Here is a 27181-nt window from a genome sequence, read left to right as displayed (position 1 = left end):
TCAGAGATTCTCCTCTCCTACACTACATAAACAATATACTGTTTTGTAATGCATGGAACCTCACTAATATGGATGTGTTTCTGCCTGTCCAGGGGGAGTATGTGTCCACTCTGCTGTCCCTACTCAGACAAATGACAGAGGTCCACTTCCACCACCTGCTCAACAACTTCCACAGCAAAGAGGAACTCAAGGTGAGAGCTGCAGTCTCAGTCTGACTGAGGAACCCGGGGCTGAGCTGTAATATGTACATGGTAATGGGCACAATACACACTACATCCATTGACTTCCAGGAGTTCCTGTTGAAGATCTTTTGTGTGTTCCGGAACCTGATGAAGCTCACCATCTTCCCCCGAGACTGGAGTGTCATGAGGCTTCTGACCAGTCAGTAAGTCTGACTCACATGACCTGTAACACTGCCTTCATATGGCCTCCTATAAGAGATAAGGGAACATATACAGCTATGAGATGGAAGTCCTTATGCTGATAGCAGGTGACGTTTGTGTAGACAAGACTATTTTTATCATAACGTTTTGCTGTGACTCCTTCTGCAGTGTCATTGTGGTGACAACACAGTACCTGTCCCCAGCGTTACAGAAGAACTTCTCCGAGGTGGATTTTGACTTCAAGGTACGTGCCTCTGTAGAGAAACAAGAAGTGTCATGTTGAACAACAGCAGTAAGCAAGTAAACAATAGAGCCTTAAATATCCCGGAGAAGTCGACCCTGAAACTGCTGTTCTCTCCATGTCTTTCTCTGTTCACTAAGGACTCCACGGTTTCCTAACAACATTATGCTGTCATTCTGTGTTACACCTCTCTAGTCTTATGTGTCTCAGTTGGTTCAACCTGGATTCATGGCTGGAGGGAAACTATGGAAATGCATAACCTGATGGTGAAATGTAAAAGTGGCAACAATGCTAAGATGTAGGCCTATATAGATAGATAGATATAGATAGATAGATAGATAGATAGATAGATAGATAGATAGATAGATAGATAGATATAAAAGATAGATAGATACAGTAGATATAATAGATACAATAGATAGATAGATCTTTGCCGTTAAAGGGAATTTGAACACGTGTCTGATGTGCATGTTCTCTCTCTCAGGTGTGGAACTCTTTCTTCAGCCTGACGGTCCTGTACATCAACCAGCCCAGTCTGCAGCTGGAGCCCCTGACCCAGACCAAGAGGAAGAAAGTCCTGGACAAGTAAGAACCTCTCCATCACATGTGTTGGTATGTGTGTGTGTGTGTTTATCTGTGTGTGTGTTCAGTAGTTCTACGTTCTCTACTTTATCTCCCTCGTCCTTCCTCTGTAGGTATGGAGATATGAGGGTGATGATGGCCTATGAGCTCTTCAGCATGTGGCAGAAGCTTGGTGAGATAAACGTACATTCAGATACTGTGTTGTCATTCTAGCCTTCATGGATAATGTGTGTTTCAATAATATCTGTGTTGTGCCCTCTCTGTGTGCTCCAGGTGAGAATAAGCCCCACTTTATCCCTGGAATGATGGGTCCATTCCTGGGAGTGACACTCGTGCCTCAGAGTGAGGTCCGGAATATCATGATTCCCATCTTCCATGACATGATGGACTGGGAGCAGAGGCAGAACGGCAACTTCAAACTGGTCAGTGCTGTCTGTCCCCTGCTGTGTGACACCAGTCATCCTCTGTAGGCTTGTTTAAGGACAGGTTATAACCCAATATCATATCTATATTATGGATGTATGATTTTAGTGCTAGAAGTGTGGTGGTTGGTTCCTTATGCACTAACCTCTGTGTGTGTTGTGTGTGTGTGTGTGTGTAGGTGGAAGCAGAGTTGATGGACAAGCTGGAGAGTATGGTGTCAGATGGGAAAGGGGATGTCAATCACAGAGAGCTCTTTGGTCTGCTGTAAGCACCAACAACCTCAGTCTTCTATTCATACACAATGTTACCTGAGTCAGTGTGCTGTAGTACAGATGTAGGATCTTTAGTTGAGCCAGTTTGCTACAGCAGGAAAATAATCCTGCAGCAACAGGGGTTGATACATTTTTCATTAGGGCAAATCAAGTCTGACATTTAAAGTGCAAATTACAACATTTAGAATCCTTTTTAAACCTTGAATACACTAAAAGTTTGCATTTCCTGCTGTGCAGGAAAATTCTGAGAAACAAAAGAGTGATCAAATTAGGATCCTACATCTGTAATGTTATTTTGTATGCTCCTGACTTCTCATGTGTCTTTTTCTGCTGCGTCTTTCAGGACCCAGTTGTTTGGGCCTTACCCCAGGTAAGATATCAGTTTCCCCACAGCCCAAGCTTTAGCTCTACCACTATCATGGTCCTCAAACAAACAAGTATTTATGGTTTACTGTCTGTCTGTCTGTAGCCTACTTGAGAAAATTGAGCAGGAGACGTGGAGAGAGACGGGCATCTCATTTGTCACCTCTGTCACGAGACTGATGGAGCGCCTGCTAGATTACAGGTAGATTGGATTACTCATTACAAACAACATGTTAGTTTGAAAAAATAAAAGATGTCTGCTAAATGACTAAAATGTAAAAATGTAAATATCATAACATTGTCTATTGATAAATGGATGTATTGTAGAGATTGGAGAGACATTACAACTCTGCTCTGCTTTTAGGGAGTGTATGAAAGGAGATGAAATGGAGAACAAGAAAATGGGTGGCTCTTCCAACCTCATGGTGAGACATTGTATAATTTATTATACCTTATTACTTATATACCAGTTATGCCAGAGGTGTTTTGAGACAACGGCAAATGTACTTTGGTTTTTGGTTCTTGTAGTAATCTTGCTTCCTGATAACATTTGCCTGTCGTCCCCAGAATTTCTACAAATCTGAGGTTAACAAGGAGGAGATGTACATCCGTTACATCCACAAGCTGTGTGACCTGCACCTGCAGGCAGAGGACTACACAGGTAACACACTTTCCAACCTGCTCACACCGTATAGCATTGGAACCCTGTGACAATCAGGATGTGGTGAATTGTGATTACCTTTGACCTCTGTGTGTCCTCCCCACCAACAGAAGCAGCATTCACCCTGCTTCTGTACTGGGAGCTGCTGCACTGGGAGGACCGGCCCCTCAGGGAGTTCCTCCACTACCCCACACAGAGCGAGTGGCAACGCAAGGAGGGCCTCAGTCGCAAAGTCCTCCACTATTTCAACAAGGGAAAGGCAAGTCAAGCTAAAACAAGTCAAACTAAGTCAAGTCAAGCTAAAACAAGTAAAAATAAGTCATTCAACAAAGGAAAGGCAAGGCTTTGTCTAGCCACTTTAGGTAGTATTCAAATGTGAGATCCTCAAATTTGGCCCAAATCAAACCATCATTTTATTTGATAAAGTCCCAAATGGATGTACATCTCAAGTCAAAATCTCAAGTCTAAGCACTTCTCCATGTGTCATGATTCCTATGATGGCTGTCTTTCCCTTCAAATACTCCTGAGAATAATGTTCCATAGACATGATATTGTTAACCTATAATGAAAGATTCTGTATGGGTGAGCTCTGTCGCTCTATCTCTTCCAGTGTTGGGAATATGGAATATCACTCTGTCGGGAACTGGCTTTCCAGTATGAAACCTTATATGATTACCAGAGTCTGAGCTGGATAAGGGTGAGTCTGTCTGTCTGTCTGTCTGTCTGTCTGTCTGTCTGTCTGTCTGTCTGTCTGTCTGTCTGTCTGTCTGTCTGTCTGTCTGTCTGTCTGTCTGTCTGTCTGTCTGTCTGTCTGTCTGTCTGTCTGTCTGTCTGTCTGTCTGTCTGTCTGTCTGTCTGTCTGTCTGTCTCTCTGTCTCTCTGTCTCTCTCTCTGTCTCTCTGTCTCTCTGTCTCTCTCTCTGTCTCTCTCTCTCTCTCTGTCTCTCTCTCTGTCTCTCTGTCTCTCTCTCTGTCTCTCTCTTTGTCTCTTTCTGTCTCTCTCTTTGACTCTCTCTCTCTCTCTCTTTGTCTCTATCTGTCTCTCTCTTTTTTCCTCTGTCTCTCTTTGTCTCTCTCTCCCCTTCTCTCTCTCTGTGTTCTCCCTGTCTCTTTTTCTAAATAGTTGTCTGAGCCATTACTTTATCCCCAGTGAATACTCATCATCACAAAAATGAAAAGTAAATAGAAAGGAATGGAATATAAAATAAGTACTTTATTGTCCTCACATTGTGGAAATGTATTCACATTGCAATACATTGACGAAATATCAAAAACATTATTACCACTTTGTCATCAAGGGAACCTCGTTGATGTGTGTTGCTGAGAAAGATCAAGACGCTATCTGAGGGTTGAATCAAGTATTTTTGTCTTTATAGAAAATGGAGGCTGCGTACTATGACAACATCATAGAACAGCACAGGATTGAACCAGAGTTCTTCAGGATGGGCTTCTATGGCAGGAAGTTTCCTTTTTTCCTCAGGGTGAGATGAACACACACACGCATGCGCACGCACGCACGCACACTGTCTTGTATATCTAACCTTGTGGGGACACACAATTCCGTCCCATTCAAAATCCAATTTTCCCTAAAACCTAACTCTAACTCTTACCCTAACCCTAACTTTAACCCCAAAACTTAACCTTAACCCTAAACCTAACCCTAGCTCCTAACCCTAAAACTAACCCTAACTCATAACCCTAACACTAAACTTAATTCTAACCCTAACACTAATTGTAACCTTAACCCTAAACCCCCTAGAAATAGCATTTGACCTTGTGGGGACTAACAAAATGTCCCCAGTTGTTAAACATGTCTACGCACGCACGCACACACACACACACACACACACACACACACACACACACACACACACACACACACACACACACACACACACACACACACACACACACACACACACAGGATCTTTTATCTAATTGCAATTTTTTGTACCTATCAATTGGATGACAACTCTTCTCTCCAGAATAAGGAGTTTGTGTGCCGGGGTTATGACTATGAACGACTAGAGGACTTCCAGCAAAGGATGCTGGGAGAATTCCCACAGGCCATTGCCATGCAGCACCCCAACCAACCAGATGACGCCCTCCTACAGAGTGATGCTCAGTGTATCCTAACCATGGTCAATGTGTTTGTGTGTGTGTGTGTATGCGTTTTGTCTGTCAACTCAACTGTCAGTCTATTTGGCTGTGTTTTCCTTAACACCTGGCCTCAGACCTGCAGATCTATGCGGTGACTCCAGTGTCAGACATTACTGACGTGCCTCAGCTGGAGCGCGTCCCAGAGAGGATCAAGAGCTTCTATCGCATCAACAACGTCACGCGTTTTCACTTCGACAGACCCTTCCACAAGGGACCCAAGGACAAGGAGAATGAGTTCAGGGTATGTGTGTCTTATGTCCAAGTTCTTGCTTTGTAGGTCTAAATAGAATGAATGACAATAGAAGGTAATTATATTGTCTGTATACTATACAGAAGGTGATTCAGTGTTTTGTGTGTGTGTTTTTAGAGCCTGTGGATTGAGAGAACCACCCTGATTCTATCTCGTCCCCTCCCTGGAATCTCCCGATGGGCTGAGGTGGAGAGGAGAGAACTGGTGAGGAGCACTGTCATCTCATACTATTGTCTCATAGGCTACTGTCATCTCATGCTGTCATCTCATACTGTCGTCTCATGCTGTCATCTCATAGGCTACTGTCATCTCACGCTGTCATCTCATGCTGTTGTCTCATAGGCTACTCTCATCTCATACTGTCGTCTCATAGGCTACTGTCATCTCATGCTGTCATCTCATACTGTCATCTCAAACTGTCGTCTCATACTGTCGTCTCATAGGCTACTGTCATCTCATACTGTCATCTCATACTGTCGTCTCATAGTCTACTGTCATCTCATACTGTCATCTCATAGGCTACTTTCGTCTCATACTGTCGTCTCAAACTGTCATCTCAAACTGTCGTCTCATATTGTCGTCTCAAACTGTCATCTCAAACTGTCATCTCAAACTGTCATCTCATACTGTCGTCTCATAGGCCACTGTCATCTCATACTGTCATCTCATAGGCTACTGTCGTCTCATACTGTCGTCTCATACTGTTGTCTCAAACTGTCATCTCAAACTGTCATCTCAAACTGTCGTCTCATACTGTCGTCTCATAGGCCACTGTCATCTCATAGGCTACTGTCGTCTCATACTATCGTCTCAAACTGTCATCTCATACTGTCATCTCAAACTGTCATCTCATAGTGTCGTCTCAAACTGTCATCTCGAACTGTCGTCTCATACTGTCATCTCATAGGCTACTGTCGTCTCATACTGTCGTCTCATATTGTCGTCTCAAACTGTCATCTCAAACTGTCATCTCAAACTGTCATCTCAAACTGTCGTCTCATACTGTCGTCTCATAGGCCACTGCCATCTCATACTGTCATCTCATAGGCTACTGTCGTCTCATACTGTCGTCTCATACTGTTGTCTCAAACTGTCATCTCAAACTGTCGTCTCATACTGTCGTCTCATAGACCACTGTCATCTCATAGGCTACTGTCGTCTCATACTATCGTCTCAAACTGTCATCTCATACTGTCATCTCAAACTGTCATCTCATACTGTCGTCTCAAACTGTCATCTCGAACTGTCGTCTCATACTGTCATCTCATAGGCTACTGTCATCTCATACTGTCGTCTCAAACTGTCATCTCATATTGTCGTCTCATACTGTCATCTCAAACTGTCATCTCATATTGTCGTCTCATACTGTCATCTCATAGGCTACTGTCATCTCATATTGTCGTCTCATACTGTCTTCTCAAACTGTCATCTCATATTGTCGTCTCATACTGCCGTTTCAAACTGTCATCTCAAACTGTCATCTCATATTGTCGTCTCATACTGTCATCTCAAACTGTCATCTCATATTGTCATGTCATACTGTCATCTCATATTGTCGTCTCATACTGTCATCTCAAACTGTCATCTCAAACTGTCATCTCATATTGTCGTCTCATATTGTCGTCTCATAGGCTACTGTCCTCTCATACTGTCGTCTCAAACTGTCGTCTCATACTGCCGTCTCATACTGTCGTCTCAAACTGCCGTCTCAAACTGTCATCTCATATTGTCGTCTCATACTGTCATCTCATAGGCTACTGTCGTCTCATACTGTCATCTCATACTGTCATCTCATAGGCGACTGTCATCTCAAACTGTCATCTCAAACTTTCGTCTCATATTGTCGTCTCAAACTGTCATCTCATAGGCTACTGTCGTCTCAAACTGTCGTCTCATACTGTCGTCTCATATTGTCGTCTCCTACTGTCATCTCATAGGCTACTGTCGTCTCATACTGTCGTCTCAAACTGTCATCTCAAACTGTCATCTCATATTGTCGTCTCATACTGTCATCTCATAAGCTACTGTCGTCTCATACTGTCGTCTCATATTGTCGTCTCATACTGTCATCTCATAGGCTACTGTCGTCTCATACTGTCGTCTCAAACTGTCATCTCAAACTGTCATCGCATATTGTCGTCTCATACTGTCGTCTCAAACTGTCGTCTCATATTGTCGTCTCAAACTGTCATCTCATAGGCTACTGTCGTCTCAAACTGTCGTCTCATACTGTCGTCTCAAACTGTCGTCTCATATTGTTGTCTCATACTGTCATCTCATAGGCTGCTGTCGTCTCATACTGTCGTCTCAAACTGTCATCTCAAACTGTCATCTCATATTGTCGTCTCATACTGTCATCTCATAAGCTGCTGTCGTCTCATACTGTCGTCTCATATTGTCGTCTCATACTGTCATCTCATAGGCTACTGTCGTCTCATACTGTCGTCTCAAACTGTCATCTCAAACTGTCATCTCATATTGTCATCTCATACTGACGTCTCAAACTGTCGTCTCATATTGTCGTCTCATACTGTCATCTCATAAGCTACTGTCATCTCAAACTGTCGTCTCATATTGTTGTCTCAAACTGTCATCTCATATTGTCACCTCATACTGTCATCTCATAGGCTACTGTCGTCTCATACTGTCATCTCATATTGTCGTCTCATACTGTCTTCTCAAACTGTCATCTCATATTGTCGTCTCATACTGCCGTCTCAAACTGTCATCTCAAACTGTCATCTCAAACTGTCATCTCATATTGTCGTCTCATACTGTCATCTCAAACTGTCATCTCATATTGTCGTCTCATACTGCCGTCTCACACTGTCATCTCAAACTGTCATCTCAAACTGTCATCTCAAACTGTCGTCTCATATTGTCGTCTCATACTGTCATATCATAGGCTACTGTCCTCTCATACTGTCATCTCAAACTGTCGTCTCATACTGCCGTCTCATACTGTCGTCTCAAACTGCCGTCTCAAACTGTCGTCTCATATTGTCGTCTCATACTGTCATCTCATAAGCTACTGTCATCTCAAACTGTCGTCTCATATTGTCGTCTCAAACTGTCATCTCATATTGTCACCTCATACTGTCATCTCATAGGCTACTGTCGTCTCATACTGTCATCTCATACTGTCATCTCATAGGCGACTGTCATCTCAAACTGTCGTCTCATATTGTAGTCTCAAACTGTCATCTCATAGGCTACTGTCGTCTCAAACTGTCGTCTCAAACTGTCGTCTCATATTGTCGTCTCATACTGTCATCTCATAGGCTACAGTCGTCTCATACTGTCGTCTCAAACTGTCATCTCAAACTGTCATCTCATATTGTCGTCTCATACTGTCGTCTCAAACTGTCGTCTCATATTGTCGTCTCATACTATCGTCTCAAACTGTCATCTCAAACTGTCATCTCATATTGTCGTCTCATACTGTCGTCTCAAACTGTCGTCTCATATTGTCGTCTCATACTGTCATCTCATAAGCTACTGTCATCTCAAACTGTCGTCTCATATTGTCGTCTCAAACTGTCATCTCATATTGTCACCTCATACTGTCATCTCATAGGCTACTGTCGTCTCATACTGTCGTCTCAAACTGTCATCTCATATTGTCGTCTCATACTGTCATCTCAAACTGTCATCTCATATTGTCGTCTCATACTGTCATCTCATAGGCTACTGTCATCTCATATTGTCGTCTCATACTGTCATCTCAAACTGTCATCTCATATTGTCATCTCATACTGCTGTCTCAAACTGTCATCTCAAACTGTCATCTCAAACTGTCATCTCATATTGACGTTTCATACTGTCATCTCAAACTGTCATCTCATATTGTCGTCTCATACTGCCGTCTCAAACTGTCATCTCAAACGGTCATCTCAAACTGTCATCTCATATTGTCGTCTCATACTGTCATCTCAAACTGTCATCTCAAACTGTCGTCTCATATTGTCGTCTCATACTGTCATATCATAGGCTACTGTCCTCTCATACTGTCATCTCAAACTGTCGTCTCATACTGCCGTCTTATACTGTCGTCTCAAACTGCCGTCTCAAACTGTCGTCTCATATTGTCGTCTCATACTGTCATCTTATAAGCTACTGTCATCTCAAACTGTCGTCTCATATTGTCGTCTCAAACTGTCATCTCATATTGTCACCTCATACTGTCATCTCATAGGCTACTGTCGTCTCATACTGTCATCTCATACTGTCATCTCATAGGCGACTGTCATCTCAAACTGTCGTCTCATATTGTCGTCTCAAACTGTCATCTCATAGGCTACTGTCGTCTCAAACTGTCGTCTCATACTGTCGTCTCAAACTGTCGTCTCATATTGTCGTCTCATACTGTCATCTCATAGGCTACAGTCGTCTCATACTGTCGTCTCAAACTGTCATCTCAAACTGTCATCTCATATTGTCGTCTCATACTGTCGTCTCAAACTGTCGTCTCATATTGTCGTCTCATACTATCGTCTCAAACTGTCATCTCAAACTGTCATCTCATATTGTCGTCTCATACTGTCATCTCAAACTGTCGTCTCATATTGTCGTCTCATACTGTCATCTCATAAGCTACTGTCATCTCAAACTGTCGTCTCATATTGTCGTCTCAAACTGTCATCTCATATTGTCACCTCATACTGTCATCTCATAGGCTACTGTCGTCTCATACTGTCGTCTCAAACTGTCATCTCATATTGTCGTCTCATACTGTCATCTCAAACTGTCATCTCATATTGTCGTCTCATACTGTCATCTCATAGGCTACTGTCATCTCATATTGTCGTCTCATACTGTCATCTCAAACTGTCATCTCATATTGTCATCTCATACTGCTGTCTCAAACTGTCATCTCAAACTGTCATCTCAAACTGTCATCTCATATTGACGTCTCATACTGTCATCTCAAACTGTCATCTCATATTGTCGTCTCATACTGCCGTCTCAAACTGTCATCTCAAACGGTCATCTCAAACTGTCATCTCATATTGTCGTCTCATACTGTCATCTCAAACTGTCATCTCAAACTGTCGTCTCATATTGTCGTCTCATACTGTCATATCATAGGCTACTGTCCTCTCATACTGTCATCTCAAACTGTCGTCTCATACTGCCGTCTCATACTGTCGTCTCAAACTGCCGTCTCAAACTGTCGTCTCATATTGTCGTCTCATACTGTCATCTCATAAGCTACTGTCATCTCAAACTGTCGTCTCATATTGTCGTCTCAAACTGTCATCTCATATTGTCACCTCATACTGTCATCTCATAGGCTACTGTCGTCTCATACTGTCATCTCATACTGTCATCTCATAGGCGACTGTCATCTCAAACTGTCGTCTCATATTGTCGTCTCAAACTGTCATCTCATAGGCTACTGTCGTCTCAAACTGTCGTCTCATACTGTCGTCTCAAACTGTCGTCTCATATTGTTGTCTCATACTGTCATCTCATAGGCTACAGTCGTCTCATACTGTCGTCTCAAACTGTCATCTCAAACTGTCATCTCATATTGTCGTCTCATACTGTCGTCTCAAACTGTCGTCTCATATTGTCGTCTCATACTATCGTCTCAAACTGTCATCTCAAACTGTCATCTCATATTGTCGTCTCATACTGTCGTCTCAAACTGTCGTCTCATATTGTCGTCTCATACTGTCATCTCATAAGCTACTGTCATCTCAAACTGTCGTCTCATATTGTCGTCTCAAACTGTCATCTCATATTGTCACCTCATACTGTCATCTCATAGGCTACTGTCGTCTCATACTGTCGTCTCAAACTGTCATCTCATATTGTCGTCTCATACTGTCATCTCAAACTGTCATCTCATATTGTCGTCTCATACTGTCATCTCATAGGCTACTGTCATCTCATATTGTCGTCTCATACTGTCATCTCAAACTGTCATCTCATATTGTCGTCTCATACTGCTGTCTCAAACTGTCATCTCAAACTGTCATCTCAAACTGTCATCTCATATTGACGTCTCATACTGTCATCTCAAACTGTCATCTCATATTGTCGTCTCATACTGCCGTCTCAAACTGTCATCTCAAACGGTCATCTCAAACTGTCATCTCATATTGTCGTCTCATACTGTCATCTCAAACTGTCATCTCAAACTGTCGTCTCATATTGTCGTCTCATACTGTCATCTCATAGGCTACTGTCCTCTCATACTGTCGTCTCAAACTGTCGTCTCAAACTGTCGTCTCATACTGTCGTCTCATACTGTCGTCTCAAACTGCCGTCTCAAACTGTCGTCTCATATTGTCGTCTCATACTGTCATCTCATAGGCTACTGTCGTCTCATACTGTCGTCTCAAACTGTCGTCTCAAACTGTCGCCTCATCAGACTCCTCAGGGGATGATGCAAGAGAGTGCATAATTTGTGTTTGTCTCTCTCTCGTATGTTTCATCATGGATTGAAATCTATGTGTGTGTGTTCAGGTGGAGGTGAGCCCTCTGGAGAATGCCATCTACGTGGTGGAGAATAAGACCCAGGAGCTGCGGACCCTGATCAGCCAGTACCAGCACAGGCAGCACCATGGCAACATCAACCCCCTCAGCATGCTGCTCAACGGGGTCATAGATGCTGCAGTCAACGGGGGCATCTCCAGATACCAGGAGGTACTGACAGAGAGGGATGGAGGAACATGCAGTGTTATCTGCTATAGACCCAGTTGGTATTAGAACGTTGCGACTCTGCCCACCTGTGGGGAAAACCCTTACAAAAAAAGATTACAGTTTTGAAACTCCAGTAAAAGTGCAGTTACTGCAGTCGACTGTGGTATTTTGGACGCAGTAATTGCAGAATAACTGCAGTGTACTGTAGTTCTACTGCACTCTAACTGCAGTTACACTGCAAAATTACTGCAGTAAAAAAAACAGTGTTATTTTGGGTGCAGTATTTGCAGCATACTGCAGTTAGTGGAGTGAGTGGAGTTACAAACGGACTGTACTAAACAAGTTAAATGTCTTACCTGTGATTTAATGTTTTCCACACACATATATATGTGTAGTCTACTTGGACACTGTGTCCCCACATTTCCCACACTGAATAGCCTGAAGCCACAGGGCTCTTCTTGCAGGCTCTATTTCCCTACGTGGGAGCATTGCGAACCGTTGGTCGGGAGTTTTGACCTGGCTATATGTACATTGAACAACACAGCAGCTTTTCGGCATGTTTTGTTCTTTCTGTATAACTAGAAATCTACGACCAAGTTGGCTCTTTTACAATGGGAGCCAATAGGAAAGAATGTTTGTTTCCCCAATTTGTGGGCGTGGTCGAGGGGAATTCCTTATTATTATGTGAATATCGACTTGGAGTATGCCTTGTAACTCATTCATATCCCATGTTCCTCCTCCACAGGCATTCTTTGATAAGGACTACATCAACAGTCAACCAGAGGACGCAGAGAGGATCACTCAGCTAAATGACCTAATGCAGGAACAGGTCAGACACAACTCTTAACTCTTAACTCCTCACTGCCCACTGGTCAATGGTCCATACAGTGTACATGGGTATAGAGGACAGATAAACCATATGTTGTCTCATTGTCACAGGTTCACATCCTTGGAGTGGGGCTGGCTGTCCACGAGAAGTTGGTGCACCCAGAAATGCGTCCTCTGCACAAAAAGCTGATAGATCAGTTCCACGTGATGAGGGCTGGTTTACACCAGGTAAGTGGTTCTACATGCTCTTCTGTTCGTGTATGTGTGCTCCTGTATCCATATGTGTAGGTGTGTGTGTGTGTGTGTGCAGTTATTGTGAATATTCAGAGCAGTCTTTATATGTGGCCCAGCAGGGATTGCCAGCGGCCTGCACAGGGGTCAACTCTACCAGAGGCATCCTGACCACTCACAGCCACATGAGCCCAGAGAGTGTTCGTCTGATAAACAGACACAGGTCAGTCACACATTATACCAGGTTTCACTTGAGAAAGAGATGTTACAGTAATCTCAATGTGACCACCTGTTAAAATATGATTTTCTCTCTCTCTGCCTCTATTTTAGCCCTATGAACATGCAGTGTTCTATACGCCAGTCCTCCTCCTCTCTCTCTTCTCACACCTCCAGCGAGGCAGGAGGAAACCTGGTCATCCTGACAGACGGCCTGATGGGAGAGCCCCATGAGGATATGGCACACATGCAGGTGGGTTTCACATGCACACATTCACATACAAGTTTTGGACGTTTTGAAGATACGTGAGTGAACAGATGTTTTATTTTCCAGCCAAGCCCCTCCTCCTCCAGTCTGAGCTCCATTCGCTCCACCTCCTCCCAGATAAACAACTCCGCCCCTTCCAGCGCTAGAGGTGAGTGACACCTGCACCAGGAAGTAAATATTTTATTTAGGAAACATGCTAATTCACAGTTGTGACTATAACTGTCAGTCAGTTATCCAGTGTTTATCAGTGAGTCTCTGGTGTCCATACAGTCTACAGCAGACATATCTGACCCGTCCTATTCCCCCTCCCCCCCTCCCCCAGGCTCTCCGTCCCTACCGGATAAAGCCAAACACAACCGGGAGGTGATGATTCTGCTGCCTCCTCACCAGAGAGCTAACAACACCATGTACTACAGCGTGACTGACAACGGACAGGTACTGACGTTACAGGCCAAACCATTCAATTACTGCTGCCAAGTTAAAATAGAACTGAAGTGAACTGACGACACTGCTGCATTAATTAAGGAGAAGAAGACAGTTAGTTCACTGAGCGTAAGAACCAAGCAGAAAGCAGAAATAGACTGGTACTGAGGCTACAGAACATACTGTTTGTTCTTATACTTTACCCTTATCTTTAACCTCTGTCTCTCTGTTTGCAGAGCAACAATTTGCAGCGTGCCTTACTCCAACAAGTGAGCCCCTGTAAGCCATGCATTGACCCTCACATGGGCTTGCCAGAGAAAGGTGAGAAATACTGAATGCTTGTGGTAAAATGGGTTAATGCTGCTGAATTGAGCTAAGTAGGACACAACTACACATACAGTAGGAGGATTTCCTAGCTCTGTAGTGAGCATGTGGTTTGCTGGTGTTCCCCCAGTGTTCCCTAGTGCCCCCAGCAGCTGGAGTCTAGATGCGGAGGGTAGGGAGACAGTGCCCTACATCCAAGGACCTACAGGGGGCATTATCATGCCCCCCGTTCCACCCAGGTCCTTCCCACCAGGTAAGAACAATCATGTCATAATATACACCTTATCTATGGGTAAGAGTCCCTTAGCTGTCATGTACACTAGATTGGAGGTTTTGTAAAGTACATGGGAAGTTTATTCTGATGTGAATGTTTTTACTTGCGCTCTCTAGGTCACTTCCTGATGCACTTTGATGCGTTCCACCACCAGAACAGTGACCCACCCCCAGCCCTGCCCATTCGCGCTCTCAGAAAGGTAAAAGACAGTCATGCATACTGTACCAGTAAATAATGCTATCCTCTTAACTTGGTCAACAGATGTCAACCCATTTCTTATCTTCCTCTCTCTCTTTCTCTCTCCCTTTATCTAGTCTCCTCTCCACCCCATACCAGGCTCCCCTACCAGTCCTCAGTCAGCCCTGGGGGGCAGTAACTCCACCCTTTCGGGCAGTGCCAGCAGTGGCGTCTCCTCTCTGAGTGAGAGTAACTTTGGGGGCCAGTACCCTGATCCCCCCGTGCGGAATGATGCCATGGAGCCCGTCCCCAGCCACCTGTGGACCCCTGATGAGTACCTGGACTCTCCTTACCTCCACATCCACTACAGTGGGCAAGAAGCAGAGTCCCTCGACCAGGTCCGACCCTTCCACTATCGCAACCCCGTCTCACACCCCCACCCTCACCCCCACTCTCATCCCCAAACGGCCGGCCTCGACGGTCACCCCCACCCTAACTCCCACCCCCACTCTCACACCCAACCGGCCGGCCTCGACGGTCACCCCCACCCTCACTCCCACATGCCCACCCACCACCAGATACCACTCCACGGCCCCCACCGCATTCCTTACCGGCGCCCCCAGCCCCCAGCCGTGCCCCCCAAGCCCTACCTGAGGGAGGGGTGCATCCCTGAGGAGGACCTAAGTTCCCTGGTGCCCCAGCCCATCCCCCTGCCTCGGAGAATCTTCCACTCCCCCCACAGCCACAGAGAGGAGCAAGCCAAGGCTGCCTGGGAGCAGTGCATCAGCGAGGAACACGAGGAGACACCATGAGGAGACCGTCTCTGGCTTAATAGTCTAAAGTGGCTCCCTCCCCCCGTCTCCTTTCCTTCAGCTGCATCGATGTGAAAGGACATGGGCTGTGGAATCATGCAAATACATTGTAGGCATTGACCATATTGCTTTCATGCTTTCATCCTTCCCATGTTTTCATATCAGTGCAGATAAAGGGGAGGAAACAAGGAGAGGAATCCACTTTAGGCTATTGAGATACGCCCTCACTCTTCTCACTGTATTCAGATGGTCTGATTCTGAATGGAGGAGGCAGCCTCATAGGAATGAATAAGGGAAATATTGTCTGTTGGACAATGTGACCGATAATAATGACTTTGTTTAAATGAATATTGATTGTACACTCTTGTACAACTAGTCTGTGAGCATGTTTAGTTTATTTTCATTTGAGAACAATATACAGCCGTTTTGTGAAACAGGACAATCTCGATCAACATGATCAACTGATACAAGCCCCGAAAGGATTCCCCTCCCTTTTCCACAACAAAAGGCAACTACAGAAAGTTATATTCTTAGTAAAGTGATGTTGTCTTTTCTGCTTTCAATGCTTCATATATCTATCCTATTATTTTGATAGCTTTACTACAGTATGTATTGGGTTTTCAAATACACTTTCCATGCTCTTTTTCTTTTTACAAAACACTGTATAGTCCTTCACCATATGGCATTCTCCAATACTCTGTTCTGATACATGGTTCTCATTGAAAGCAGGTCTGTTATTTGACCTGGGTCACTCTTCTTGACCCAATCCTCAAGGGACATATAAACCTCAGTTTAGGAGTATTCATCCATACGGTACGTATGGAAAACCAATGTGAATGTATTCAAACAAGATGTGCTATTTGTATTACTCAAGTGGCAGGTCTTCTTTTCTGTTCAAGTGCTTTTATATTTAAGTTATGTCTTTATTCCAGTCTTCTAATATTTTGTGTACCAGATAGAAATATCTCATGAGAGGAGCATGAGTGTTCCCCAGACTGACAGATCTGATCAATCCTTGGGAGGGGTACAAGGAAGGGGTGAAATTGTCAGGTGCCACAGTGAGTTCTGGAACAACAGTGAGTTCCAATTTCAGTTGCACAGGTTGAGCTGGATCCAATAGGACTGGATCGATCCCTGAAAGGAGATGGCGATGGAGAGTAAGCTGCAGTAAGATGAGAAGTAACAAAGAATAATGACTCAACAGTACCTCAATCTCAGAAAACCTGGATCACACCTTCTCTCTGCCTCTATATGTTTCAGGCCAATGTCAACCAACAAGTACTAAATACGGACCGTGTGTAAAAGGACTGATGGCAATGACATTGCTTCTGTCTGATTACAGTACATCTTACCTGTTCTATTGACCCCTACACCCTCTGCCCACCGAATGGCAAATCAAAATTCCCCCAAACAGCGTTCTAAACGGCCACCTGCCTTAAGTGCACTGAAATGCAGTATCAATCTCTCGCTCAGACAACTCACTGGATTGGTTCTGAGAAACTCCTGAAATGACAGCTCTCCTTTCTCATCACGTTCTCGACACTCTACGAACAAAGCAGATAATATCAACATGTGACATCTGTTTTGTCCTGCCTTGGTTGAAGATGGTTGTTTGGTTTGTGGTGCTACAGTAATACTTTCAGTATGCTTAGTTCTGCCTGCATCTCCTCTTCAACCTGATCTGCAATATGGAGATGTTTGTGTATAGAAGATGAGTATGAGAAGCTCAGACAGGACCATGAAGTTGATCTCCTTGGGGAATGAAGGTACAACAGACAGTTAGCTGAGATGTAACATATAACTCACCACCAGTGGGTTAGAAAGTGGAGGTCAGTGTTCCAACGACAGCTCTTTGTTTCACACAGTCGTTTTCTGCAGGTGACTGATCGGCTTTGTGTTCTTGTACATCAGGTTCTCCACTGATCAGACAACATCTATTTTTGTATGCAGGTTCATCAGTGTTCACTTTTTTCACTGATGTACCATGAAAGGATGCAGGGTATGTTTAGCAGTGGAATTAGTATGGAAGAGCAGAGCTATAGATTAAATAAGATTAATATCAGGTTTAGGGGCAAGCTGATGTTGAGGAGAAGTGCGATACTCAGATCAAATATAGGTACAATAGAATTTTTCAATGTAAATTCTGTTACTGTACATACAGCGGTATTGTGAAATATTTTTGAGAATTATTGCAGACCCCCTAAAATAATTGTATTGTTGTTTTGTGTAAATACATGTACTCCAGAAATTGATGTAATTGATGAATATCTATAATCAATGTTTAAAGATGACCAATCCATTAGACTGTGGTTGTCTGCATTGTTGACTTCAAATCTTAAAATATAAATACTTTATACACTTTTCAATGTGCTTTCTTGTACATATGGTGTTAGCATGATCAAACAGTGTTTGGTTGTAAAAGTGGTTTTCCTACTCCCATAACTGCTGTGGTATGGATTCGTTAACAATGCCAAACATTAAAGACAATCTTTTATCAGCCTTGTCTCTGTCATTTCCATTGCTTGCTGCTCTGTGGAAAATAGCACCAATGACTGGCATTATGTTTGGCTGGGAATGGAATTTGACAGTAGGTGGCACTGCTACTTGCACTTACACAAACCACTGTCAGTTGGTCAGTCACTCTTTATTTTTATCAGAAGGACATTTGGTTAAATACAGATATTTAGCTATTATATCTCTTAGAAAGACACCTAGATCTCATGAGGCCTAGGTGAATGAAGAATGGAGCTATATACAGGCAGTACCAGTACCAGTACCAGATCAATGTGTAGAGGTACGTGGTACTTGAGGTAGATATGTAAATGAAGGCAGGGTAAAGTGTCTAGGCATCAGGATAGATAATAATAAGGTATTTGAGGTAGATATATACATAAAGGTAGGGTAAAGTGACTAGGCATCCGGATCGATAATAATATGAGTAAAATAAAGAATAGAGTAGCAGCAGCAAATGATGAGTGTAAAAGTGTGTGCGTGTGTATGTATGTGTGTTTGTGTTGTGTGACGGTATGCGTGTGTGTTCGTGTGTGCGTATGTAGCATTTTAATGTGTGAGGGATTTGTGTGGGAGTGACAGTGTATTGTGTGTGAGTGTGTATATGGTGTGTATATAAAGTCTAGTGAGTGTGCGTAGGGTCAGTGCAAGAAATAGTCAGTGCAGCTCGTTTGGGTACCATTAATTGACTATTTAGCAGTCTGGCTATTTAGCAGTCTTATGGCTTGGGGGTAGAAGCTGTCTCGGAGCCTGTTGGTCCGAGAGCCAATGCTCAAATAAAATAAAATAGTATTGGTCACATACGCATATTTAGCAGATGTTATTGCGGGTGTAGCAAAATGCTTGTGTTCCTAGCTCCAACAGTGCAGTAGTTTCTAACAATTCACAACAATACACACAAATCTAAAAGAATGGAATTAAGAAATATATAGATATTAGGACGAGCAACGTCGGCGTGGCATTGACTAAAATACAGTAGAATAGAATACAGTATATACATGTGAGATGAGTAAAGCAGTATGTAAACATTGTTAAAGTGACTAGTGTTCTGTTATTACAGTGGGGGAAAAAAGTATTTAGTCAGCCACCAATTGTGCAAGTTCTCCCACTTAAAAAGATGAGAGAGGCCTGTAATTTTCATCATATGTACACGTCAACTATGACAGACAAAATGAGGAAAAAAAATCCAGAAAATCACATTGTAGGATTTTTAATGAATTTTTTGCAAATTATGGTGGAAAATAAGTATTTGGTCAATAACAAAAGTTTCTCAATACTTTGTTATATACCCTTTGTTGGCAATGACACAGGTCAAATGTTTTCTGTAAGTCTTCACAAGGTTTTCACACACTGTTGCTGGTATTTTGGCCCATTCCTCCATGCAGATCTCCTCTAGAGCAGTGATGTTTTGGGGCTGTCGCTGGGCAACACGGACTTTCAACTCCCTCCAAAGATTTTCTATGGGGTTGAGATCTGGAGACTGGCTAGGCCACTCCAGGACCTTGAAATGCTTCTTACGAAGCCACTCCTTCGTTGCCCGGGTGGTGTGTTTGGGATCATTGTCATGCTGAAAGACCCAGCCACGTTTCATCTTCAATGCCCTTGCTGATGGAAGGAGGTTTTCACTCAAAATCTCACGATACATGGCCAACATTCATTCTTTCCTTTACACGGGTCAGTCGTCCTGGTCCCTTTGCAGAAAAACAGCCCCAAAACATGATGTTTCCACCCCCATGCTTCACAGTAGGTATGGTGTTCTTTGGATGCAACTCAGCATTCTTTGTCCTCCAAACACGACGAGTTGAGCTTTTTCCAAAAAGTTCTATTTTGGTTTCATCTGACCATATGACATTCTCCCAATCTTCTTCTGGATCATCCAAATGCACTCTAGCAAACTTCAGACGGGCCTGGACATGTACTGGCTTAAGCAGGGGGACACATCTGGCACTGCAGGATTTGAGTCCCTGGCGGCGTAGTGTGTTACTGATGGTAGGCTTTGTTACTTTGGTCCCAGATCTCTGCAGGTCATTCACTAGTCATTCACTGTGTGGTTCTGGGATTTTTGCTCACCGTTCTTGTGATCATTTTGACCCCACGGGGTGAGATCTTGCGTGGAGCCCCAGATTGAGGGAGATTATCAGTGGTCTTGTATGTCTTCCATTTCCTAATAATTGCTCCCACAGTTGATTTCTTCAAACCAAGCTGCTTACCTGTTGCAGATTCAGTCTTCCCAGCCTGGTGCAGGTCTACACTTTTGTTTCTGGTGTCCTTTGACAGCTCTTTGGTCTTGGCCATAGTGGAGTTTGGAGTGTGACTGTTTGAGGTTGTGGACAGGTGTCTTTTATACTGATAACAAGTTCAAACAGGTGCCATTAATACAGGTAACGAGTGGAGGACAGAGGAGCCTCTTAAAGAAGAAGTTACAGGTCTGTGAGAGCCAGAAATCTTGCTTGTTTGTAGGTGACCAAATACTTATTTTCCACCATAATTTGCAAATAAATTCATTAAAAATCCTACAATGTGATTTTCTGGAGAAAGAAATTCTCAATTTGTCTGTCATAGTTGACGTGTACCTATGATGAAAATTACAGGCCTCTCTCATCTTTTTAAGTGGGAGAACTTGCACAATTGGTGGCTGACTAAATACTTTTTTCCCCCACTGTATGTGGCCAGTGATTCCATGTCTCTGTATATAGGGCAGCAGCCTCTAAGGTGTAGGGTTGAGTAACCGGGTGATAGCCGGCTAGTGATGGGTATTTAACAGTCTGATGGCCTTGAGATAGAAGCTGTTTTTCAGTCTCTCGGTCCCAGCTTTGATGCACCTGTACTGACCTCGCCTTCTGGATGATAGCGGGGAAAACAGGCCGTGGCTCGGGTGGTTGATGTCCTTGATGATCTTTTTGGCCTTCCTGTAACATCGGGTGCTGTAGGTGTCCTGGAGGGCAGGCAGTGTGCCCCCGGTGATGCGTTGGGAAGACCACCCTCTGGAGAGCCCTGTGGTTGCGGGCGGTGCAGTTGCCGTACCAGGCGGTGATACAGCCCGACAGGATGCTCTCAGTTGTGCATCTGTAATGGTTTGTGAGGGTCTTAGGGGCCAACCTAAATTTCTTCAGCCTCCTGATGTTGAAGAGGCTCTGTTGCGCCTTCTTCAACACTCTGTCTGTGTGGTTGGACCATTTCAGATTGTCAGTGATGTGTACGCCGAGGAACTTTAAGCTTTCTACCTGCTCCACAGCGGTCCCATCGATGTGGATAGTCGCTCCCTCTGCTGTTTCCTGAAGTCCACCATCAGCTCCTTCGTTTTGTTGACGTTGAGGGGGAGGTTATTTTCCTGGCACCACTCCGCCAGGGCCCTCACCTCCTCCCTGTAGGCTGTCTCGTCATTGTTGGCAATCAGGCCTACTACTGTTGTATAGTCTGCAAACTTGATGATTGAGTTGGAGGTGTGCGTGGCCATGCAGTCATGGGTGAACAGAAGTACAGGAGGGGGCTGAGCACGCACCCTTGTAAGGGTGTTGAGGATCAGCGAAGTGGAGGTGTTGTTTCTTACCTTCACCACCTGGGGGCGGCCCGTCAGGAAGTCCAGGACCCAGTTGCACAGGGCGGGGTTCAGACCTAGGGCTCCGAGCTTAATGATGAGCTTGGAGGGTAGTATGGTGTTGAAGGCTGAGCTATAGTCAATGAACAGCATTCTTACGTAGGTATTCCTCTTGTCCAGATGGGATAGGGCAGTGTGCAGTGCGATGGCGATTGTATCGTCTTTGGATCTATTGGGCGGTAAGCAAATTGAAGTGGGTCTAGGGTGTCAGGTAAGGTAGAGGTGATATGATCCTTAACTAGCCTCTCAAAGCACTTCATGGTGACATAAGTGAGTGCTACGGGGTGATAGTCATTTAGTTCAGTTACCTTTGCTTTCATGGGTACAGGAACAATGGTGGACATCTTGAAGCAAGTGGGGACAGCAGACTGGGATAGATATACTCCGGTACCATTTGTCAGACGGTAGCAGAATGAACAGTCTATGGCTTGGGTGGCTGGGGTCTTTGACAATTTTACAGGCCTTCCTCTGATACCACCTGATATAGAGGTTCTGGAAGGCAGGGAGCTCAGCCCCAGTGGTGTACTGGGCTGTCCGCACCACCCTTTGTAGCGCTTTGCGGTCAAGGGCGGTGCAATTGCCATGCCAAGCGGTGATGCAGCCAGTCAAGATGTTCTCGATGGTGCAGCTGTATAACTTTTTAAGGATCTGAGGGCCGAGGCCAAATCTTTTCAGCCTCCTGAAGGGGAAGAGGCGCTGCCGTGCCCTCTTCACGACTGTGCAGGTGTGTTTCAACCATGTTAAGTCCTTAGTGATGTGGATGCCAACTTAAAGCTTTCGACCCGCTCCACAACAGCCCGGTCGATGTGGATGTGGGCTTGCTCTCCCCTCTTTCTCCTATAGTCCACGATCAGATCCTTGGTCTTACTGACGTTGAGGGAGAGGTTGTTGTCCTGGCACCACACTGCTATGTCTCTGACCTCCTCCCTGTAGGCTGGTCAAAAATCCAGAAAATCACACTGTATGATTTTTAAGTAATTCATTTGCATTTTATTGCATGACATAAGTATTTGATCACCTACCAACCAGTAAGAATTCCGGCTCTCACAGACCTGTTAGTTTTTCTTTAAGAAGCCCTCCTGTTCTCCACTCATTACCTGTATTAACTGCACCTGTTTGAACTCGTTACCTGTATAAAAGACACCTGTCCACACACTCAATCAAACAGACTCCAACCTCTCCACAATGGCCAAGACCAGAGAGCTGTGTAAGGACATCAGGGATAAAATTGTAGACCTGCACAAGGCTGGGATGAGCTACAGGACAATAGGCAAGCAGCTTGGTGAGAAGGCAACAACTGTTGGCGCAATTATTAGAAAATGGAAGAAGTTCAAGATGACGGTCAATCACCCTCGGTCTGGGGCTCCATGCAACATCTCACCTCATGCGGCATCAATGATCATGAGGAAGGTGAGGGATCAGCCCAGAACTACACGGCAGGACCTGGTCAATGACCTGAAGAGAGCTGGGACCACAGTCTCAAAGAAAATCATTAGTAACACACTACGCCGTCATGGATTAAAATCCTGCAGCGCACGCAAGGTCCCCCTGCTCAAGCCAGCGCATGTCCAGGCCCGTCTGAAGTTTGCCAATGACCATCTGGATGATCCAAAGGAGGAATGGGAGAAGGTCATGTGGTCTGATGAGACAAAAATAGAGCTTTTTGGTCTAAACTCCACTCGCCGTGTTTGGAGGAAGAAGAAGGATGAGTACAACCCCAAGAACACCATCCCAACCGTGAAGCATGGAGGTGAAAACATCATTCTTTGGGGATGCTTTTCTGCAAAGGGGACAGGACGACTGCACCGTATTGAGGGGAGGATGGATGGGGCCATGTATCGCGAGATCTTGGCCAACAACCTCCTTCCCTCAGTAAGAGCATTGGAGATGGGTCGTGGCTGGTTCTTCCAGCATGACAACGAACCGAAACACACAGCCAGGGCAACTAAGGAGTGGCTCCGTAAGAAGCATCTCAAGGTCCTGGAGTGGCCTAGCCAGTCTCCAGACCTGAACCCAATAGAAAATCTTTGGAGGGAGCTGAAAGTCCGTATTGCCCAGCAACAGCCCCGAAACCTGAAGGATCTGGAGAAGGTCTGTATGGAGGAGTGGGCCAAAATCCCTGCTGCAGTGTGTGCAAACCTGGTCAAGACCTACAGGAAACGTATGATCTCTGTAATTGCAAACAAAAGTTTCTGTACCAAATATTAAGTTCTGCTTTTCTGATGTATCAAATACTTATGTCATGCAATAAAATGCAAATTCATTACTTAAAAATCATACAATGTGATTTTCAGGATTTTTTATGATAAAAATTACAGACCTCTACATGCTTTGTAAGTAGGAAAACCTGCAAAATCGGCAGTGTATCAAATACTTGTTCTCCCCACTGTATGTGTAGGCCTATTGCATTCACTTTTGAAAACAAGACCAGCCTTTACCACTTCCAATTGGCTCTTTCATCTCCCCTGTAACTATTCCCCAGGTCGTTGCTGTGAATGAGAATGTGTTCTCAGTCAACTTACCTGGTAAAATAAGGGTTCAATGAAAAATAAAAATGACCACGGCTACCGCTAATTAGAACAGTGCCAACTGGGCACACACAGGTTGAATCAACATTGTTTCCACGTTATTTCAATGAAATTACGTTGAACCAACGTCGAACAGACGTTGAATTGAAGTCTTGTGAACTGTGCACGGTCAGGGGAGGAGAGTTATGGGCCTAGCTTCTCCACAATCTCCACCCATAAAAACGATCAATACATTATGTAAAGGTACATGATGTAAATGTTTTTGATATTAGTTAAAGCAGCAGTTGAAACAACAACAAAGCGACTCCCCGCCCCTGTTTCGGTACAAAGCTGAGGGATGGTGCTGGAGAAATGTAACCACTCTCAAATTCATAGACAGAGCTATGGATACAAGGATTGACCATCCATGATATCAATATTATAGTTTTAACCATGTTTTGAGGCTATATGGTGTTTGTTTACATTTACTTTGCTTACAAACAAGCTTATATTTTGGGTTCTGATGGGGTACGAGAGTTGAACTAAGCTCATGAGGCATTTATAAGTTATATTCTTCAAGAATCAATGGGCACATACAATTAACTGCAGATTGCCCCTTTAAGGTACACATTTCACGATACATTCTACACAATTAAAAAATATATATACATACTAGATCTCCCATCAGAATATAGAGAAGGAGATTAATAACATTTACTGTGAGATTAGATGATATTTCATAAAGTTACAATTCTGTCTTTATTATTTTCTTCTCACAGCTCTCATTCTCCTTCTCCTCCTCAAAGACTTCTCCGCCTGGTTGCCTTTTCCAGCTCCGTTTGGCATCTTGACACATCCTCTTCTCTGTCATTTTCTCCTGGATCTGCTGTAAGATGGCCTCTAACACAGCCGGATCAGTCATGGTCACAGAGGAGTCAGCTTCACTCTCACTACACACTGTATCTGTTCTTCATACTGAGGGCACCATGGCAGAAGAAAGGGTACGTCATCTCTCAACTTCCCATTCCTATGTGTCTGCAGAAGATGCCACACATTTGCGGGTCACTTTGAATTGAGGTTGTCCTTGCTTCCAGTTTTTGAATGAGTAGGCATTCTGGTCTGACCACTTGAAAGAGTCTCTGTGCACAACCTCGTCTCAGAGCATTTCGTATTATTCTGTACGTAAATCAGAGACTCTTAAATAAGGCAAAAATGAAAGTAGGGTGGTTGGTCGGGTGTATACCGCAAACGTCTAACAACCCAAAGGTTGCGAGTTTCAATCTCATCATGGACAACTTTAGCATTTTAGCTAATTAGTAACTTTTCAACTACTTACTACTTTTTAGCTACTTTGCACCTACTTAGCATGTTAGCTAACCCTTCCCCTAATCCTAATCCTAACCCTAGCCCTAACCTTAACCCTTTTAGCTAACCCTTCACCTAACCCTAACCTTAAGCCTTTTAGGTAACCCTTCCCCTAATCCTAACCCTAACCCTAACCTTAACCCTTTAACCTAACTCCTAAACTTAATCCTAACCTTAACCCTAACCCCTAACCCTAACCCCTAGCCTAGCTAACGTAAGTGAGGTAGCTAACGTTAGCCACCTAGCTAGAATTCAATTCAAATCAAATCAAATCAAATTTTATTGGCCACATGCGCCGAAAACAACAGGTGCAGACATTACAGTGAAATGCTTACTTACAGCCCTTAACCAACAGTGCATTTATTTTTAATAAAAAAGTAGAATAAAACAAAAAAGTGATTAGAGGGCTGTAAAACGGCAGCCTTCTTCTCCGGCGCCATTATCAAGTTGAGTTCATAACACATCATACAGTACCTCCGGATATCTCCCCAGGTTAATGCTTGGTGCACAGCAACATCATTTTGTTAAGTCTGTCTATTTCTCTCATTTCAGAGATAAATTCCCTTTGAAATGTATCTCTGAAATGAGAGAAATAGACAGACTTCACAAAAACCATAGTTATTGTAAATAATAGGCCTACCGTGCAGGTGTATGTGGGTTAGGGTTTTAGTGGTTGGGGAATACAAGACATATATTGATCAAAATACATTAGGGCCTAAAGAGATTAAATGTGTATCATGGAAGATCTGTGCTATAGCGCGATTGAAATGTCCTTCAAATTTCTTCTGCGCATATCTGTAACGCTTCAGCGATACAGATTGAATAGATTCCTAAAAAAAAAACATTACTGCCATGTATGACAAATGCATTTCAGCATATATTTTCCAAGAGAATTGGAAAATTGCTTCAGTAAAAGTCTGAAGAATACATCACAGAAGAAGCATACAGAATGTGGTGACTGCACAAGCTTTTGAAGCTATGATATGATACATAAATATCCATCACATTGACAACTGTTATGGATGTTATGGACATCATAACGCTGAAAAAAGATACTGACAATGAAAAGAGAGAAACCAATTATAGACCATATAAAACCTTGACAAAACTTAGCTTTACAGAGAAAGTTTCAAGATGATCTGAAGGTGCATGTTTTATAAAAAGTTTTCCTAAAAAAGTTATGATGTTACGTTGCCTGTCCCAGTCACCCCCTATCTTAACAATACTGAAGAACTAGCCAACGAAACTCACTTCAATTTCATCTGTATTGCTTCATTAACATCTAATATTCATGACTAGCAATGGGGGACAGCTGTGAGTGGGAAAACAAGCTCTGTGAGCCCTTTCTAAAAGCCATGAAATATTATTAACTGAAAAGCCTTTTTGTAATGTTCCAAGTGTTTGCAATTTCTTACTTAAACTTTTCAAATAAAGCCTACCTACATGTGCAAATGACCTCGACTAACCTGTAATCCCGCACATTGAGTCGGTACCGGCACCCCCTGTATAAAGCCTTGTTATTGTAATTTTATTGTGTAACTTTTTTTTAGTTTATTTAGTAAATATTTTCTTAACTCTTATTTTCTTAAAACAGCATTGTTGGTTAAGGGCTTGTAAGTAAGCATTTCACTGTAAGGTCTACACCTGTTGTATTTGGCGCAT

At 43.7% G+C, this 27181-nt stretch overlaps 1 protein-coding gene across 1 annotated transcript in view; it reads left to right on the top strand.

Annotated features, from left to right (window-relative positions):
• The window catches only part of LOC311117609 (dedicator of cytokinesis protein 3-like), a gene marked incomplete at both ends in the record, with an annotated part of 41137 nt that extends 25599 nt beyond the window's left edge, over nt 1-15538 (top strand). Inside the window, 28 exons of the mRNA XM_084192544.1 lie at nt 93-191; nt 291-385; nt 552-627; nt 1109-1209; nt 1320-1378; nt 1480-1628; nt 1808-1893; nt 2245-2271; nt 2371-2466; nt 2629-2689; nt 2832-2925; nt 3036-3184; nt 3536-3622; nt 4301-4405; nt 4910-5051; nt 5159-5325; nt 5452-5538; nt 11809-11988; nt 12731-12814; nt 12925-13041; nt 13167-13267; nt 13375-13513; nt 13595-13676; nt 13851-13963; nt 14188-14272; nt 14406-14528; nt 14666-14748; nt 14864-15538. Coding sequence (XP_084048670.1) covers nt 93-191; nt 291-385; nt 552-627; nt 1109-1209; nt 1320-1378; nt 1480-1628; nt 1808-1893; nt 2245-2271; nt 2371-2466; nt 2629-2689; nt 2832-2925; nt 3036-3184; nt 3536-3622; nt 4301-4405; nt 4910-5051; nt 5159-5325; nt 5452-5538; nt 11809-11988; nt 12731-12814; nt 12925-13041; nt 13167-13267; nt 13375-13513; nt 13595-13676; nt 13851-13963; nt 14188-14272; nt 14406-14528; nt 14666-14748; nt 14864-15538 — 3462 coding nt within the window. The remainder of the gene's footprint in view (nt 1-92; nt 192-290; nt 386-551; nt 628-1108; nt 1210-1319; nt 1379-1479; nt 1629-1807; nt 1894-2244; nt 2272-2370; nt 2467-2628; nt 2690-2831; nt 2926-3035; nt 3185-3535; nt 3623-4300; nt 4406-4909; nt 5052-5158; nt 5326-5451; nt 5539-11808; nt 11989-12730; nt 12815-12924; nt 13042-13166; nt 13268-13374; nt 13514-13594; nt 13677-13850; nt 13964-14187; nt 14273-14405; nt 14529-14665; nt 14749-14863) is intronic.
• Nucleotides 15539-27181: the final 11643 nt, after the last annotated feature.

Source organism: Coregonus lavaretus (assembly GCF_964263955.1).
Source record: "Coregonus lavaretus genome assembly, contig: HAP1_SCAFFOLD_3846, whole genome shotgun sequence".
Taxonomy (NCBI): domain Eukaryota; kingdom Metazoa; phylum Chordata; class Actinopteri; order Salmoniformes; family Salmonidae; genus Coregonus; species Coregonus lavaretus.
The sequence above is the reverse complement of the archived record's forward strand: the minus strand, read 5'-3'. Positions and strand labels throughout refer to the sequence as shown.